Raw genomic sequence first — 20350 nt, 5'->3', positions numbered from 1 at the left:
AAAAAAGATTAGTGGAGCTACGTCAAATGGCTCAGGAGCCAACTTGAAGAAGCTCCATTGGCCAAAAATGGGATGGTTTTTAGCATTAATAAAAATAATAACTTCAATAAATAGAAAAGCATCAAATATTTAAATCTCTGAGTTCATAATAATATGCAAACAGCAAAAACAACCACTAATTTGTCATCTTTGGAGGATGCTAGGAAACCAACTCTATATTATCAAAATAAAGAACCAAGCATTTATCTTGGCTTTCCTATATGAAATGCACCTGTGGGTAACAAAACAGTTGGTTATTTATTAAAGATTTATTTTTAGATGTATTTCAGCTAATATATAATAAAGGAATAGTAAAAAAGCAGAATATAAGCATTTTGTGGCACCTGGGGGGTTCGGTTGATTGTGTGTCTGCCTTCAGCTCAGGTCATGATCTCAGAGTTCTGGTATTTGCTGAAGCCTGGCTCCCTGCTCTGCAGGGAGTCTGCTTCTCCCTCATCCTCTACCCCTCCCTTCTCCCCACCTCTCTTCTCCCTCCCACACCCCCTGCTCATGTGCACTCTGTCTCAAATAAATAAGTAAAATATTTTATAAATAAATAAATAAATAATTTTAAAAGAATATAACCATTTTGAATCTCTAATAAAATAATGATGAGAAAATGTTCACCAATGGCTACTGACAAGACAAAAAGAGACAACTAGGCATCACGTGCCTCCTTACAGAAGTACACCCACTAGCCGTGAAACTGTCTTGCCAAAAAAAATCAAACCCAAATCTGATAGTTTCCAGATCTAACTACAAATGTACAAATTTGAAGGACAGAGAAACATATAGATCTATAAGGCACTATGAAATACAAAATCCAGACTGTAAGAATTAATAAGGCAAACAACCTACTCAACAAATAATTTACAGAGGAAAAGGACAAGAGAGCAAAAAAAAAAAAAAAAACCCTAATTTTAACCTGTTAAGATATTTTAAAAGAATAAAAAGCCAGTTAAAATTTGGTGTTATAACACATTATTTTGCCACTATTTTGCCATTATTTTGCCACTATGCTCTCGAGTTAAGCCTAACCTGAAAAGTTCGCTATAAGAATGTTTTTTATTTTTTATTTTTACTTTAAAGATTTTATTTATTCAAGAGAGACACAGAGAGAGAGAAAGAGAGAGAGAGGCAGAGACATAGGCAGAGGGAGAAGCAGGCTCCATGCAGGGAGTGTGACGTGGGACTGGATCCTGGGTCTCCAGGATCATGCCCTGGGCTGAAGGCAGTGCTTAACTGCTGAGCCACCCGGGCTTCCCAAGAATGTTTTCTAAAACTTGAAATAAACTCACTTATTTGCAATCACTATCATAAATGCAACAGGGAGATATATAATAGTTAAAAACTCAGTCTACAGAATCAGATCCACCCAGGTCCAAACCTCAGCTCTGCGCTTAGTAGCTGTGTAAAGTCAAGCGAGAAATTTTAATTTATAATTATCAGTTTCCTCATCTACAAGATAAAGTTAACATTGACTTGACAAGACTATTTTGGCAATTAAATAAGATACTGCATACAAAGAACTTAACAGAGAGGCATTCATACAATATGTCTAATAATATAGCTATTAGTAGTATAAGAAATAAGAATGTCGCATATTAGAATTCTAAAAATACAAATCTAAATAATCACAAAACTCTATTCAAAAGTAAACGGCACAATCGCCATTTTCACACACTAAGGCTCACTTAAGAAAACAATTAGAGGGAAAAAATTAACTTAAGTGGAATTCAGACCAATAGGGAGTATCTTTCAGTAACATAGATGAGAAACAGAAAAAATGCAAATTATGGTAAAGATGGTAGAAATGGTTATAAAGCAACTTATTCCTCAATCTTCTTTCTTTTTAGTAATCTCTACGTCCAACATAGGGCTCAAACTCACCACCCCAAGATCAAGAATCACATGTTCTTCCAACTGAGTGAGCCAGGCACCCCATTATTTCTTCATTTCCTATGTCTTTAGAATTTCTTTTTGGGGAACCTACAGAACCACCAGAAATCAAGGCCAGTGACCCTGAACCTTCAATTCATGTGATAATAAAGATATCACCTAACTCCATCCATTACGCTAACCTAGAAACTATTCCCCAGATTTTTTCTGAAACTCAACCATAAACCATTTGATGACTTGGTTATAAGAGAAAGAAAACAATTTTAAAGGCACAAGTCCATGTAATCTCCATCATTCCTTTCGATAGTCATGTGCATAAGTCTTTGACTTCTTAGACAAAGACACACAAACACAAACACACAAACAAGCACACAACTGGAAACAAAATGTTCCCATTTTCAGTAGAGTTCATGCTACAGAGATAAGAGACTAAAGTTATACTCAAATACACTGTAGTATCTGCTATTGTTAATTATACATTGGCTTCCTTTCATTCACAAGGACTCCCTCATTTCATTAGGTATATATTGCAATGTTTTCCTCTTAGGATTAAAATTCTTATGCTATATTTGGTCTTTAACCAAGAATATTCCTTTGAAATTTATATATTTTATTATTATATATATTTATATTACATTTACATTAAATATTTATATATATATATGGATAGAGACAGAAACAGATATAGAGATGGTTGTTTTTTCCTCAAAGGTAAACATGATTGCCTTTTCAAAATACTCTCCTTACTTAAAATTCAAACACAAATGCATTTTCAAATTCAAACTTGCCACATACCTCAGTGAAGAAGAGCAACTCTGGCAAGATTTGTAAGGTTGTTAACAAAATTTTAAGAAGTTATAAGCAATTAAAAATTCACTCTAGGAAAAAAAAATTCACTCTAGGGGTGCTAAGCTAGCTCAGATGGTTAAGCCTCTGCCTTCAACTCAAGTCATAATCTCTAGGTACTGAGATCAACCTCCACATCAGGTTCTCAGCTCAGCAAGGAGTCTGTCTCTCCCTCTCCCCCTGCTTATGTTCTCTCTGTCTCTCTTTTTCTCTCTAATGAAAAAAATATATCTTTAAAAAAAATCACTCTAATATATGAACAATACAAAAGCTTTATCTTCAATTACATGAATTGCCTGAAGCTCTCTAGATTTATTCCAAAATTAAAATGCTCTACCATTTCAGCCTAGCAACAAAGTTGGTAATTTATTTTATTTATTTATTTATTTATTTGAGAGATAGAGTGTGCAGCCGAGAGGGGCAAAGGGAGAGGGAGAGTCTTAAGCAGACTTCACGGTGATTGTGGAGCCCGACACAGGGCTCCATCTCAAGACCCTGAGATCACAACCTGAGCTGAAACCAAGAGTTGGACACTTAACTGACTGTGCCATCCAGGTGCCTCCACAAAGCTGGTAGTTTAAAAGCAAAGGAATTATTTAAACAAGAATATAATAGCCCACAGTAGCAGTTTCCCCTATTTTTTATTATTAAAATGAAATAAGCAAAAGAAGATTTTTTTTAATTCCAAACTAAATTATTCTAAAATAAATACTTTTTGCATGGAGTTCACGTATTTGGTGATTTCAATCTCATACATATTTTTTAAAACCAAAATATAACTAAGCATATTTATTCATTCCAGACACAAATTACTTACTATATGTCTGGATCTGGTCTATGTACTGCAGATTAAAAAATATGAATAAAATTTAGTCCTTAATATCAAGAAAGAAATACTCAGGTCAAGAAATACCAAAACAGGGGATCCCTGGGTGGCGCAGCGGTTTAGCGCCTGCCTTTGGCCCAGGGCGCGATCCTGGAGATCCGGGATCGAATCCCACGTCAGGCTCCCGGTGCATGGAGCCTGCTTCTCCCTCTGCCTATGTCTCTGCCTCTCTCTCTCTCTCTGTGTGACTATCATAAATAAATGAAAAATAAAAAATAAAAAAAAAAGAAATACCAAAACAGGTCACTATACCATAATTAAAAGTAAGATATAAACAAATTCTGCAGAAATATATAAGCAGAAATAACCAAACCAGAAGCCAGGCCAGGAGGGTTTCATGGAGAAAGAGACACCAGTAGAGCCGAGCTGCCAAGAAGGCTCTGGGGACTGTTGATGAGCCAACAGTAAATGCAACTGGTACAAGAGAAACTGCGAGTGCAAAAAACACTGCTAAACTTATAAGAGACTTTAGATTTTTCTCTTACACTTTAGAAAAGGTGCATGGCTTTAATTTTGTAGTTGTAAAACAAATTTCTTAGTCTAAATCAAAACCATAAAACATGATTTCTTTTCCCTTACCCTTATTTAGCAAAGTGAAATTTTGTAACTTACATTTAAAAGGTAGGCTTGGAATGTTTCATTTTATTGTTGTTACTTCATACTAATTTCAGAATTAAGAAGGGTGTTCACTTTTGTTTTGCTCTAGTAGGTATAAGATTAAATGTAAATTGGTAAATACATGAATTGGATAACTTACAATAAGGAAATAATATATGTATAAAAGAAAGTAACACATAAGTAACTAACAAAATCATAGTGTGTACATGAGAACCAACTATCTTCGTATTTCATAAACATGATTGTATTCAAAACACTTAAATCTAGCCTTTATGTTTATGGACATAATTGTGTACAACATAGTTTTATATATAACAGAAATCACCTCAACAGTGAAGATTCAGTCTAACCCCTCCCCCAGCCCCACTAGTTCATTCTCTCTCTCTCTCTCTCTCTCTCTCTCTCGTGCTCTCCCTCTCTCAAATGAATGAATAATATCTTTAAATAAAATTTTAAAAAAAGACTCAGGCAAACATCAAAGCAAATCCTAAATGCAGATCAACTGGGAACAGCCCCAACATCCCAACCCAGGAATGTTTTCACATTCAGCAATATAGTCAGTCAAAAAGTATCAGTGGCATTCACTCTAAAATCACTCAACATAGAAATATGTTATGAGGGGCAACTGAGTGGCTCAGTGGTTGAGCATCTACCTTTGGCTCAGGGCATGATCCTGGAGTCCTGGGATCGAGTCCCACATCAGGCTCTCCAGAGGGAGACTGCTTCTCCCCCTGCCTATGTCTCTGCCTCTCTATGTGTGTCTCTCATGAATAAATAAATAAAATCTTTTAAAAATATGTCATGATACCAACTCACACTCTTCTCATTTGAAGATATGTTGATCCCAACAAGCATTAGAGTCAGGAAAGGGCACTCTGACGTATGTCAGCTATATTCCCTTAAAGAAATTCTTTAAACCTTAGTTTCAAAAAAAAAAAAAAAAAACTTAGTTTCCCCATCTGTAAAATAGACTACAGTTACATAATTCTCAGCAAAATAACTGGCACATAGTAAGCCACTCAATAAATACTATTATGAAATCTTCAACTGATGTAGGTGATTACATGAGGTCAGTAAATCACCAGCAAAGTACTTGGCATAAGTCAGCATGTAACTCATATAAGTTTCTGATATTGGTTTCTTTCCTTTCTTAGGACAAATGCACTAGCATTTACCTTATAACTCTAACAATATCTAGAAAAGAGCTTCCCAGAAGTCTATGTAAATCCTAACTAAATAAGAAGGCTTCTGTAACTACTTCTGAATACTCAGGATCTTTCAATGTCACATGTAGTTCATAAGCTCTGGCTTCACCAGTTCACAGTTACTGCACGCTATAAAAATAATACCCTGAATTTACAAAAATGGCTTTCTGACCAGGAGCTTAAGCCACTTCTAAATAACAGTTCATTACTGACAATGACAGGATCAGTCAAATACAGAACCATATCTTACAGGAAACCCAAGGCTAAAAAGAGGATCTGTTTTATACTGACAAAGTCAGTCAATGGCAAAACAAACACTCAAACTCAAAATTTTTGGCCTCAAACTGAGAGTTTTTTACAGCCCAGATTGCATTTCCTCAAAGGACAAAAAAAAGGACACTGATACATTGATTCACATCAATTTTCCAAGTCTTCACTCAATACACACAAAACCAACACACAGTTGTGATTAAACATTTATAAAAGGAGTAATGTCAAAATCTTTTCTTTATTAAGGTATATCAATGTATTCTTTGCTGTAATGTCTGAGGTTGATAGTATAACCTTTCTGTTCTTTTAGGGAGGTTGGCTTATTAAGTGTAATTATTTTTAAACCTACTACACATTATAAAATTGTACACAAAATTTAATGTTTTCATCTTACGAGTTTTTATAGTTCATCTTGTTTCCTCTGGCCATTTGCTTTTAATATGCAACCAGTGAACAATATGTTTTTTATGTTTCACATTTAAAAATTCAGTCTTCCGAAAGCTCAGCCAGAAATGTCCATTTCAAAAAGCTTTCTTTAGCCACTTGGCTTTCAGTGACATATGTGCAAAGTGAAAATGTAATCAACAGTGATTTTCTGCAGATCAGATGGAATCACTTAGCATACTCAACGTGGTTCCCAGTCCTTGCCTCAAGAGGAATGTCCTTCAGCAGGCAAGTGTTTCTTTTAAACATCAGACTAGCTACTGTTGTTTGAACACCAGTGTTATCTTGGCATGCTTGGAATATATGTATATTCTGAGGATTATAAATGCTACCCTGTATCAAAATAAAATTGGAAAACATTTACATTATAAACATTGTATGGAGTCAATACAAAATTTAAGTAACTAGCAAGTAGTATTTGAGGAACTAAAACTTTTGAATTTTAATCAATTCCTCTGTTTTCAAAGTTTCTTTAAGCTCAGAATACTGCACAGATACAATAGTGCTCATGTAAGCAGAAATACTAAATATCAAAAAAGTTAGTGTTAAAAAATTATGAACTGCAAATAATCTTATTATGTATGCTCTCTTCTGTCACACAAATGATTATTTTTAATTTAAAAATTACCATAAAAAATTACCATAAAATGAATAACTCAGGAAATAACAGGTGCTGGCAAGGATGTAAAGAAAGGGGAACCCTTTTACACTATTGGCGGGAATGCAAACTGATGCGACCCCTCTGGGAGAAGTAGAAGGCTGTGAGATAGCTCCCTGAGAGCCACTGGTTGGGCACCAACCTGAACATAAACACACACACACACACACACACACACACACACACACACACTGCAGGACTGACAATCATCCTGCAGGATGATTGCTACAGGGGAAGAACAGAACAGACATCAGAAATCCAGCAATACTGGGAGATGGTAAAGCCTGGTCAAGCTGATATGCAGACACTTCATTAACACCTTGTAAACATCCTGAGAAAGGCTGCTCCCCTTGAGAGTAAGAACCATGCCCCAGGGATCCCTGGGTGGCGCAGCGGTTTGGTGCCTGCCTTTGGCCCAGGGCGCGATCCTGGAGACCCGGGATCGAATCCCACATCGGGCTCCCGGTGCATGGAGCCTGCTTCTCCCTCTGCCTGTGTCTCTGCCTCTCTCTCTCTCTCTCTCTCTGTGACTATCATAAATAAATAAAAATTTTTAAAAATTTAAAAAAAAAAAAAAGAACTATGCCCCAGACTAAGCCCTAACAAGATCCACAGGGAAGAGAGTTTGGGAGTCAAGATATCTCAAGTCAAAGAAGTTTAGGAAATACCTTGGACTTCCCATAAAGCTGCCGTGTAAGAACATAAAATCAAGCTGTCACAAGTTCAAGGTGATCAGCCAGTAACTGAACTTGTTATTTTCAGTCTTTACTTTAGCTTTTCTGCTGGATATGCAAAGATACGTCAATGTGGTTTTAATTTGAATTTCGTTGGGGTCTATCGATGCTGAGCATCTTTTCATGTCCTTATTGAGCCATTTGTTTATCTTCTTCTGTGATATGTCTCTCCAAATATTTGTCCTTTTAAAAATTGGATTATCTTCTTATGAGTAATAAGAGTCCATTATATGTTCTAGATACAACTCATTTGTCAACTATAACTATATGCATTGTGAATATTTTCTTTCAGTCTGAGACGTGCCTTTTCATTTTCTTATAAAAATATTTTCTTTTGAAGATAAGATTTTAATTTTGGTGAAGTATAATTTATTGTTTTCTTTCTTTTATAAGTGCTTTGTATGCCTGAGAAATCTTTGCCTACTCCGAGGTAATAAAAATTTCTTCATAAAAATAAATGTTTATTTTTTTCTTTGACAAGTTCAACAGTTTTAGCTTTTAAATGTAGGTCTGTTACCCATTTTATGTTAATCTTGTAATTTTTCTTCTTGCTTTTATATGGACTTATTTTCAATTGTGGAACCAATCTTATATTCCTACAATAAATTTCCAATTGGTCATGAGAGGTTATCCATTTTGTATATTGCTAGATTCCATTTGCTAATATTATTTTAAAATTTTTGCATCTGTGTCAATGAGGCATACTGATTATAATTTTTCCTTCTTATGGGAACTTTGTCAGCTAATTAGTATCAAGACTAAATAGGCCTCATAAATGGGTTGGGAAGTATTCCTTCTTCATCTATTTTTGGAAATAGTTTATATAGCACTGATATTATCTCTTCTTTAAATATTTAATTATTGGGATCCCTGGGTGGCACAGCGGTTTGGCGCCTGCCTTTGGCCCAGGGCGCGATCCTGGAGACCCGGGATCGAATCCCACGTCGGGCTCCCGGTGCATGGAGCCTGCTTCTCCCTCTGCCTGTGTCTCTGCCTCTCTCTCTCTCTCTCTCTCTCTCTCTCTGTATGACTATCATAAATAAATAAAAATTAAAAAAAATAAATATTTAATTATTTTACCTGTAATACTGTCTAAGCTAGAAATATTTTTGTGAGATGTTTTTTATTATGAATTCAAAAATCTGAATAGATGTAGGGCTGTTAAAAGTTTCCATTTCTTCTTGTGTTGGTTTTTAGTAAATGGTGGTCTTGAAATAATTTGTTTATTTCATCTAAGTTATTAAATTATATTGGCATAAAGTTGTTTATAATGTCCATTTATATCCACTTTAATATGTCTGAGGTCTAAAAGTATCTTTTAAAAAACAGAATTTCTAGATTCACAGACTAATGGTGGTCACACTAATTCCAAATCCCTCCTTCTTTTACTTTCTGGGGGTGGGGGCGGGGGGCATGAAACTACCTTCTGTACTGTACTTTCTGCATCACTGTAATACAAAGAATATCACAACCTCTACCATACATGGACAGGGAAATTCCAACAGCAAGTTCACCATCAGCCCATTATTACTCTCAGAAACCAAGGATACAGAGAGTAAAGAAGAAAAGGCTGGTAATATTCTATGAAAAGGAACAGAGGGAAGCTGAGATCTTAGGGGAAGACAAAAATCAAAGAAAAAAGTGAAACAATAAATGCAAAAATACTCAACATAGGTTGGGACCTAGGAGTTCACGGCTCTGGCTACAGGAAGGAACTTGAAAGCATGTTCCAAGTGGAAGTCTCAGAGAAGCACTTGATTTTGGGAGTGAATTAGCTAGAAAGAGAAGGAATACAGGTTTGTTTACTGTAGTGACATGGTCAAAAGACATTCTGAAACTACTTTACATATGTTATAAGAACGAGTAAATGACTAATGTGTTAATGTTGATGGGAGCCTGGGATCCACTTTGGAAGAAGGGATATAAATACAGAATGGGAAAGGAAAAAAAGAACCATGTAGGGATAGATTGAAATTGGAGATACTATGTGAACTCATGATATCTAAATAATGTATATGTCTAAGGTGATACATGTTCATGTGCATATATCCATATTTCTGTGCATGTTTCTACATATGTGCTTTTGAATTTACATTGAATATACATGCATAATTGTTACCCTGTCCTCTAAAAAGGCCTAAAGGCAAAGATACTGTGTAACATGAGCACACTTAACACTCAGATCTCAGTTTCTAACATCATTTCCAATAAAAAGAACCAGGGCTCCCCAGAAAAACAGCTCATTCCATGACTGGAGCAGGATAGGTATGAGATGATCCTGAACATCCATCCTGCTGTGCTATAAAGTTTTAAAAGTCCTTTAAAAACACCAAAAGAGATATGTCACAGGGACACAGGAGCTAACTTGAGGCTTCCATTGGCCAAATCTGGGACAATTAAGCACCAAAACTATTAAGTTCAATATTGACTTAAAAACTATTGGGAAAAATAGAAATTCATGAGTCTACACTAATAATAAATAGACAAATAAATAAATGAGGGAGAAGGGAAATCTGCTAACACTGAAAGCCAGATGGCAAATATAAAGGAAGTGCTGAGTTAGAAAAATCATCTTGCAACCATCACCATAAAGATTTTATCAGGCAAGAATCATCAACAAATGACAAATTTATGGGAAAATTTTGATGAAAAGCTGGATATGTGTACTGCTTACTAGTAGCAATAGGGGAAAACAGTAATTATACAGTAGAAAAATCAGGCAACACCTTAAGCCAAAATTGATCAAAATTAATCATCAATGATGGTGACTCTACATGATACTCTAAGGAAAATGCAACATTACCTATTCTTGGCAGTAGTATATTAGTCTGGCCAAGAATGTATAGTCTTAATGTCACAAGGGAACAACTGATAAATAAAACAAGATTTTTTTTTCTTTTTTTACAAGAATGTATAGTCTTAATGTCACAAGGAAACAACTGATAAACAAAACAAGAATTTTTTTCTTTTTTTAAAGATTTTATTTATTTATTCATAAGAGACACAGAGTGAGAGAGGCAGAGACACAAGCATTGGGAGGAGAAGCAGGCTCCATGCCAGGAGCCCAATACAGGACTCAGGCCAGGGAATCCGGGATCACACCCTGAGCCAAAGGCAGACGCACTCAACCACTGAGCTACCCAGGCATCCCATGTTTTATTTTTTAAGTGATGGGAGACACTCTTCAAAAATGTCAATGTTATAAAAGACAAGGAAAGGCTGTGGAAATTTCCCAGCTTAAAGAGACTAAAAATACGTGCAAATAAATACAGACTAGACTAGAGCTTGTAATAGTGGGGGTGAGGGGGATGTCATAAAGCACCTTTTTACACCATTAGATCAACTGATAAAATTAGAATTGGGGTATTAGAGTAGATAAAAGTATTATATCAATGTAATTTTATGAAATTAATAACTGTACTGTGGTTATGTAAGAATATTCCTATTGTTAAGAAATACACACTAAAGTGTTTAGGGAGAAAGGACCATGATGTATGTATGTATGTAATGTACTCTCATATGGTTCAGGAAAATAAAGTGTATGCATGAGATAGAATGAGCAAGAAAGGAAGGAAGGGATGATAAAACAAATGCGATAAAAATATTAACAATGGAGAAATCTAGTTAAAGCGTATAAAAATGCTCTTTAAGTTATTTTTAACTTCAGAGAAAACAAAGAGAAAAAAATGTAATCATGCCTCAGCTGTCAGCAGTGTCTATACAGCCATAATAATGTAAATTCTTGTATTAGTTACAGAAAAGGTCAAGTTTTTGTGGTAACAAAGGTACCACAAAATACAATTACTTAAATGAAGATAGTTTACTTTTGCTAACTATAGACACAATTTCTTAACTCTTCCCACTCCTCTATATGTAATCCCACTTCTTTAAAGTCTCTTTTCACCATCTGCCATGAATGCTGTTTCCTGCTGGGATCTTAACTGATACAGTATGTAGGGATTTGGGGACTGGTTTGCTCACATATCTGATGAATGCACAGATGATTTCCCTGTGGGGGCAGGGAAGAGGAAAAAAACAATAGAAATACATGGCATGCAATAGAACTATAATTGTTCAAATTATTATTGGTGCAGTGTAGGATAAAGTGCCAGTGAAAGACGGGATTTTGAGAGATAAATGGCTACTGTACTCAATCGCTTGATGACAACAATAATAATACATTAATAATTACAAAGACTGCGTAAGTGGGCAACCTGCTCTGTTTAAGCATTTACAAAATAAAAAGCTTGGGATCTTGAACTCCCAAATCAAGGTACAGGTGGAGAACCTAAAAACATCTATAGTGGCCATTTAACAGTTTGATGGTGCACAAAGAAAAAGGAAATACACAGATCTTCTAGGGTCCATTAATTCCTGAGAATGTCAAATCCCACCTGACCCACTAGTCAAAATGGGACTTACATTTTAGGTCCCTTCACTTTTGGGAGAACAGCAAATCTAGCTTCTTGGTACAAACTCAGAGCTTACCCAAAGACTTTATCTTTTTACCTCATATGCTTAGAAATTTAATGGGTGGGGTGCCTGACTCAGTCAGTGAAACATGCAACTCTTGATCTTGGGGGGGGAGGGGGTCATGAGTTTGAGCCCCACTGAGCATAAAGATTACTTAATAAAAAATAAATAATAACCTTTAAAAAAAGAAATTTAATGGGTATACATTGTGTGTTTTCCCATGCATTTTTAGCTCAAGAAACACAGATCAATATTGACTACTTTCTTAGATAAGTAATAGTAGTAAGTAGAAAGTAGTAAGAATATCTACTTTCTTAGATAAGTAAAAAAAAAAAAAAATTAAGAAAGAAAAGGATTGATTTTTTTTCCCTGAAGCTTTCTTGAAGGTGAGATAGTTCATCCATGAAAAAGTGTTAGTTATTTGTAACCTATGTGAAGCAGCAGCCAGTCTTAAAACAGTCCTTTCTGGATAAGGTAAGTACAAAGAATATTAGTATAATTGTTCAGGCTGCTTTTAGTTTCTCTTAATCAAAATTACTAGATGATGGAATTCAAAAACTTACTACACGTTATTACTTAGTGTAGTAATAAGCATTTATAAGTAAAACCTCTTTGTCATGCAAATTTTTTTAAAAAGGATATCTTCTTTTAGTGCTAATCCAATACTGATAACACTACACGTATATCTGGTAAGCAGGAAGTGGCAAGTACCCCATAAAAATTCAAGAGCCCACCACACTTGAAGTTTCTAGGAAAATCTGGGACATGTTAGAATATGCCCTCTAAAAAAAGATGTTGTTTCACCTTGCACTGCCTTCCAAAAAGAAAAAAGCACAAAACTTGGAGACTATCCTTGAACTTTAGAAGCAGTAAGTTGTACATTCAAGTAGAGTGGCTACTTTTAAGTAGAGCCCAGAGTAAGAGACTGGTAAAGGAAGGCTACAGTGTAAGCTGATCTTCTATGGTCTAAAAGACCCAGTAATACTTGAATTACCTATGTCAGACAGATCTACTCTACATAGCCTCTGGAAACCCCCCAAAAGAAGAGTCACTGCACAGACCCTCAGGTTATCTGTCAACAATTATTCTCCATTTGAGAAATAGCTCCTAGTTCTACAGGGCCATGATACAGATTACACACCTAGTTATGGACACTAAGTGACTACATGACCAGAGCTGTCCATCATGCAATGGGTTACCCGTCTACTGAGTCATGAAATTGAGTTTGTGAAGTAACATTTTATCATTAAAGAGATATGAAATATATAAATAAGAAAAGAAGGCATAAACTGAGTAAGTGGCTCAAATTCCCATAGTGCCTACTCCACCAATTGCTTCACTGCCTCTTCTATGACCCCATGTGGAGGTCCCTATGACTAATGAACAGAAGAAAAAACCCAGAGCCTTGACTTATAGATGGGTCTACATGATATGCTGGCACTGGGTGTGAGCTGTAACATTAGTTTCCCACTCTAAAGTATCCTTGAAAAACAGTAAAATCTTCCCAATGAGCTAAACTTTAAGCAATACATCTCATCACTTTACTGGGAATGCGAGACAGCCTAATATTCATATTTACACTGATACATGGGTAATGGCTAATGCGTTGGGATCAAGGAAGTGGAAATAAAAAGACTGAAATAAGGGTGAAAAAGGAGGTCCAGAAAGGATTTGTATGAAAGGATGTCTCATAATGGACATACTTTGTGAAGACATTAGAGATCCTAGTTCCCAGGAAGCTTCTAGCAGGGAACACAGTCACAGTTCTATTAAATTTGAAGCTGAGACTACTGCAGTTGAAATTCCACCACCACAGGACAGGCAAAGAAAAAAAAAAAAAAGATTAATTTGCTGACAGAGTGATTTCTCCATATTACTAAGAGGAAATTGGGTGGTGGTTATACAATAGAAACTGATAAATTAAGTCTGAAATCCAAAGGATACACTGGCCAGCCTCAGTATTATTCCTATGTCCAATAATAAACTTAATGAAAAACTATGTTAACCCAATAAATATAGGATACTTAAGGACTCAGATCTTTGGGGTAAGAAGGCAATGAAGCCTGTCTAGCCAATGTGCTGGAAAAATTTAAGAATATAAAATAGTGGAGAAAGGAAATTATGATTATCAACTTCAGTCTGTTGATCAGCTACAAAAATGGAGACTGTTACAGCTAAGCATATTTTACATTATTTCTCCACCATCCCACTCCCTTTCCCACTAGGTTTTATGATGAGCACTAGTGATGATTACATTGCAATTCTGGTTTGGGAATTGATGGGAAAATGACTAAAATATCACCCTGCAACAAAAGATGACTGATGAGAATTTGTGTCTCCCCTGCCTGAATGAAGAGTAAGAGGAAGGGTCCTTCTCCATGGCTCCTACTCATCATAAACTCTCAAAATACTACCATTACTCCCCACCGTCCCCTCAACCCTAGAAGTGGTAAAAGCTTCCACTCCTGATAATACTTGGATGCTTCATTATTTGTTCCCTTAACTCTGCCTACACCTGTCAATGATCATCCCTTCACTGAAAACTCTTCATTTAAATCATCTGAAATAAGCTCTAATTCGTGCTGGGATACTGACTGATACAAAAGTATTTGTAGAAATTAGAAAAGTAGCATTCCAGGCAGCCCAGGTGGCTCAGCGGTTTAGCGCCACCTTCAGCCCAGGCCGTGATCCTGGAGACCCAGGATCAAGTCCCACATTGGGCTCCCTGCATGGAGCCTGCTTCTCCCTCTGCCTGTGTCTCTGCCCCTCTCTCTCTCTGTATCTCTAATAAATGAATAAATAAATAAATAAAATCTTTAAAAATAAAAAAAAGAAAAGTAGCATTCCAATTTAATAAAAATAGAGTAATTTTTAATTTTTTTAAGTAATCTCTACAACCAACATGGTGCTCAAACTCATGACCCTCAGACTAAGAGTCACACTCTCTACTGACTGAGCCAGCCAGGCACCCTAGAATGATTAACTTATAATCTTTGTTACATGAAACCTACAGAGCTTCATTTCTCATCAGTATGGTGTACTGATCTGCTGTGGTTCCTGTATAAGAATTATCTGGGGTTGTCCATCAAATAATGAATGGATAGATAAAATGTGGTACATATCCATACAATGGAATTTTTAAAAAAAACACAGAATTAGTTGGGATACTTTAAAATGCAGATTCCTAGGCTTCACCCCAAACTTTCCAAATCTGAATTTCTGGAAATGAGGCCCTGCACACAACACTTTAAGTAAACCTTCCCAGAAAATTCTTTGTACACTAAAATTTAAGAACCATTGTTCAAAAGCAATGATTCTCAAAGTACAGTTCCCCACACCAGCAGTATCAGCAATATGTAGAAATTTGTTAGAAAATGTAAATTTGGGGGCCACACCCAGTCCTACTGAGTCAGAAACTCTGAGAGTCGGGCCTAACAGTCCCATGTTTCAATAAGCTTTCCAGGTGATTCTGGTGGACAATGAAGTTTGAGAACCACTATTCTATAGTTTTGTCTTTTCTCTGTACAGCAAATATGTGATCTTTGTCAGCCAGCTTCTGTTCCCAAATTCTATGTGATCCTAATAGTACTAATTCAATCCTTATCACCTACCAAAGAGCTAAGAACTTAACCAAGACCTTACCCATAACAGTATATCATCCTCTAACCTTAGTCATGGGCTCATTCTAGTTATGAAATGAGTAAGTCATGGAGATGAAAGGTACAGCATAGAAAATACAGTTAATGGTATTATAATAGCAATGTATGGTGATGGATGAGTGCTACACTTGTGGTGAGGAGAGCACAGTATAATTATCGAGTTGTTGAATCACTATGTTGTATACCTGAAACTAATGTAACATTGTACATCAACTATACTTCAATTTTTAAGCAAAAAAATTAAAAATTAATAAAAATAAACTGGTAAAAAATGCTCTTATGGTAGATCATGGGCTAACATAATGTGTTCATCTCCTTTCCCTAGAGAAACCATATAGGAATGATAATAATACTTGCATCTGCCAAAATTAAGAATACCCTCATTCTCTGAGCAAAACTGATAGCAATAAAAATGAAACCATAAGGGATCCCTGGGTGGCGCAGCGGTTTGGAGCCTGCCTTTGGCCCAGGGCACGATCCTGGAGACCCAGGATCGAATCCCACATCGGGCTCCCGGTGCATGGAGCCTGCTTCTCCCTCTGCCTGTGTCTCTGCCCCTCTCTCTCTCTCTCTCTCTCTCTCTGTGACTATCATAAATAAATAAAAATAAAAAAAAATGAAACCATAAGAAACTAAGAGACAAAGTCCTTTAAAATGTTTACACTCCCCTTATATTCCCTGTTAATTATCATGCCAAGTACTCAGATATTACTTGCCCTGCTGCCAACCCTGTGCCTGAGGTGGGATTACTCAATCGTCTGAACATTCACTGGGTCCCAGAGGTGAAACCACTCACTCAACTGTGGGGGCAGACAACCAAGCTTTTTGCCCATGACTTACAGCCAAGCTTCTGTAATCATGACCTGGCAAGCATTCTGACCCCTTTTATTATTATTTTACTCAGGGTAGAAATTAAGAGCCTGTGGAGACAGTCATTCACATTTTCTTTACCTGACTAGGGACTCTGAGGCATTATATCTAAAGAGTTCATATGACTTCCTATTTTAAGATTGTTAATTAAAGACTATTATGTCCTCTTCTCCTCTAAAAAGAACCACCCCAAACAAAAAGAAGTAAAATAAACAGACATAAACTCCTTCAAAGAAATCAAAAGACCTGTGGTAAGCCTAACCACAATATATGAAGATGTGAAGTGAACAGAGAAAGGGTAAACAATACAAAACGGCACAGCACGGTTAAATCTAAATGCTTGAAGAATATATTTATTCACCCCATAAAATTCTAAAAAGGCTCAGGAAGTAAAAGCACCAGGTACCAGAGAAAGTGGGGTAAGATGGGATCCAAAGACAAGAGAGTTATTTAAACATCTATGTAAGTATCAGATACACAGACCTTCACAGAAAACAGAAAGTACAATCTCTGGAGAAGCTGAACTAAACAAGGGACTCCAGATTAGATGGGCACAATATAGAACAGCATGGGAATGGGGAAAGTACCTGAAAATACATAGATGAAGAAAAAGTCTATATTCTGGATAGTCAATCCTCTAATTCCCTTCCCCAACCAAGGGACTAGGCCCATGCTCCTCAGAAAGAAGTTAAAGAAACCTATAGAGAGAGACTACCTCAGGAGAAAATACCTACAGCTACAGATATTTGAGTCCCCAGTAAAACAGCTAAGTAGTCCCGTAACTGTCCTCAAGAGAAGCCCAACAATTGACAAGCTCTTGCCCCTGGCCCCAGGGACACAGTTCAGAGAAACGCAAATCAAAACCACAATGAGATGCCACCACACACCCACTATAGTTGCTGTAATAAAAAAAATGAATAAGGATGTGGAGGACCTCATCCTTGGGTGGAACCCTAGTTCATCAATGGTAGGAATGAAATTAAGTTCAGCAACTTTGGAAAAATGTTTGGTGGTTCCTCAAAAGGTTAAGCATAGAGTTACGGTAAGACCCAGCTATTCTATTTATGGATATATATATATAGATATATAGATATATATCTATATATATATATCCAAGAGAAATGAAAACTTTATATGAATGTTCATAACAGCATTATTCACAATAGCCATAAAGTAGAAAATCTAAATGTCCATCAAATACGGCTTCTCGGCCTTTTGCCTAAGATCAAGTGTCTATCAATTGAAGATCAGATAAACAGAATGTGGTATATTCATACAACAGAATATTATTCTACACTAAAAAGGAATGAAATACTGACACATGTTACAGAACAAGTAAACCCTGAAAACATTACACTAAGGGGCACTTGGGTGGCTCAGTTGGTTAAGTGTCTGCCTTTGGCTCTGGTCATGATCCCAGAGTCCTGGAATCGAGCCCCACAGTTGTGGTCAGGCACCTTGTTCAGTGGGGAGTCTGCCTTTCCCTCTTCTGCCCCTCTCCCCAACTAATGCTCTCTAAGAAATAAAATTAAAAAAAAAAAAAGAGTATATTAAGTGAAATAAAGCCATCACAAAAGACTTCACAATGTATGATTCCATTGATGTGAAATGTCCAAGAGTCTTCAATAATTTCCTAAGTGTTGGGAGTGATAAAGGTGTCTTTTGTTGTGTTAATGAGATAATTTCTGGCCCTCACCTAAGGATGGGGGCTGTTCCAGGAGAACAAACCATATGATTAGAGGGTTGGAACTTTCAATCCTACCCCTCATTCCCCAACTGTAGGGAGAGGAGAGGGGAGGGGAGGAGGTAGAACATATAGCCAATGGGTCGGTGATTTAATCAATTGTGCATAAGTAATGAAGCCTCCATAAAACTCCAAAAGGACAAGGTTTAGAGAGCTTCTGAGTTGGTGAACACATGAAAATTTGGGGACAGTGGCACACCTAAACAGGATATTGAAGTTCTAAGCCCTTTCTCCATATATCTTGCCCTTGGCAGCTATTCCTTCTGGCTGTTCTAGAGTTATACCCTTTATTTAAAAAAAAAAAAAAAAAAAAAAAAAAAAACTAGTAATCTAATAAGTTGTCTGAGTTCTGTAAACAGTTCTAACAAATAAATTGAACCTAAGGAGGAGGTCATGGAAACCTCTGATTTATAACTGGTCCATCAGAAGTACACATAACAACCTAGGCTTGGGACTGGTGTCTGAAGTCTAAAGGAGGGGGTCATGGGAATTTCTAATCTGTAGCTGAAGGGTCAGAAGCATAGGTAACAACATGGGCTTACAACTGGCATCTGAAATGGGGAAATGGTAGAGTGTGATGGAATGGGGAGCAATCTTATGGAACTGATCCCTTAACTTGTGGAATCTGATACTATCCCCACCCAGATGATTAGAATTGAGTTGAATTACAGGATATCAAACTGGTGTCTGGAGATTTATTTAGTACTGCATGGGAACCCCACCCCCATCCCTGCTCCACACATTGAAAACTGAGTTTTAGAACAATTTTAATGGTAAAAGGTTTATTTTGGAGTGGTAAAAATGTTCTAAAATTGATGTGGTCATGGCTGCACACCTCCATGAGCATAATTAAAATCACTAAATTGTGTGCTTTAGATAGATGAATTGTATAATGTGACTTATACCTCAATAAAAATGTTTTGAAAGAAAGATATATAGATAGCCAAGAAAGCCAACTAGCCAACTGTCCTCTTTCCTTCCCTCTTCCCACTTGTCATCTATGCTCAGCAACCAGGCATTTATTGCCCTTCATCCTCAAAAGAGAGAGAGAGAGAAGGGGTTTTCTCTTTAAAGAAATACTGGCCTGTCTGGGAAGAACGATAGTGATTACTATTGGTGCTAGCTCCTATGAATGTATAGGACCCTTGTCCTCATTCTGACATTTGGAGGTCCCCAATTTAAACTAGCTCCTCAAACACTAAGCTGGCTGGTCAAAAGACCAACCCACTTCTACAGTACTTAATCTTCCTATTGACCAATCCTCAAGGAAAAACTTTTGAGGTAGGCCAGCAATAAGAAAAGCCCAAGAAAAACAAAAGAATAAAACAAAAATTACTCCAGAGCAAAAGGTGATAATAATTCAAAAAGTAAAAAATTAGGGAGAAAAAAATCCCATATTTCCAGATAACAGGAAGGTCCCCCAGGAACAAGAGGGAATTGACAGATTCAACAGTATGACTAAAGCCTAGAAAACACTTAAAAAACTGTAAGGAGGGGATCCCTGGGTGGCTCAGCGGTTTGGCGCCTGCCTTTGGCCCAGGGTGTGATCCTGGAGTCCCGGGATCGAGTCCCACATCGGGTTCCCTGCATGGAGCCTGCTTCTCCCTCTGCCTGTGTCTCTGCCTCTCTCTCTCTCTCTCTCTCTCTCTCTCAGTCTCTCTGTCCCTGATGAATAAATAAATAAAATATTTTTTTAAAAAAATTGTAGGGGTTTGTGGGCAGCACGGGTGGCTCAGCACTTTAGCACTGCCTTCAGCCCCAGATGTGATCCTGGAGACCCAGGAGACCCAGCCTGTGTTGTGTCTCTGCCTCTCTCTCTCTGTGTCTCTCATGAACAAAAAGAAAAGAAAAACTGTAAGGGTTTGTAAAGAAATGTACCATTTTTATTTTTAAGAAATGTATTATTTATAAAAAAAGAAATGTATTATTTTTTTAAAAAAGAATCCACTAGAAAGAAATAATTTTCCTTTGAGTAGCACAGGACATTGTAACTATAAAGAAGGAA

The 20350-nt window shown here is 36.7% G+C and overlaps 1 protein-coding gene across 12 annotated transcripts in view; it reads right to left on the bottom strand.

Moving 5' to 3' along the window:
* The window catches only part of BBS9 (Bardet-Biedl syndrome 9), a 432261-nt gene that overhangs the window by 352676 nt on the left and 59235 nt on the right, over positions 1-20350 (bottom strand). For 9 of the 12 annotated variants that reach the window (XR_005369689.1, XM_038557299.1, XM_038557303.1 and 6 more), the window contains one exon: positions 9270-9374. The exons of the other annotated variants lie outside the window; for them this stretch is intronic. Coding sequence is in view for 8 of the 9 variants with exons in the window: in XM_038557299.1 (XP_038413227.1) it covers positions 9270-9374 (105 nt within the window). In the remaining variant the exon portion in view is untranslated. The remainder of the gene's footprint in view (positions 1-9269; positions 9375-20350) is intronic. 12 annotated transcript variants of the gene reach the window in all.

This window comes from Canis lupus, chromosome 14 (assembly GCF_011100685.1).
Source record: "Canis lupus familiaris isolate Mischka breed German Shepherd chromosome 14, alternate assembly UU_Cfam_GSD_1.0, whole genome shotgun sequence".
Taxonomy (NCBI): domain Eukaryota; kingdom Metazoa; phylum Chordata; class Mammalia; order Carnivora; family Canidae; genus Canis; species Canis lupus.
The sequence above is the reverse complement of the archived record's forward strand: the minus strand, read 5'-3'. Positions and strand labels throughout refer to the sequence as shown.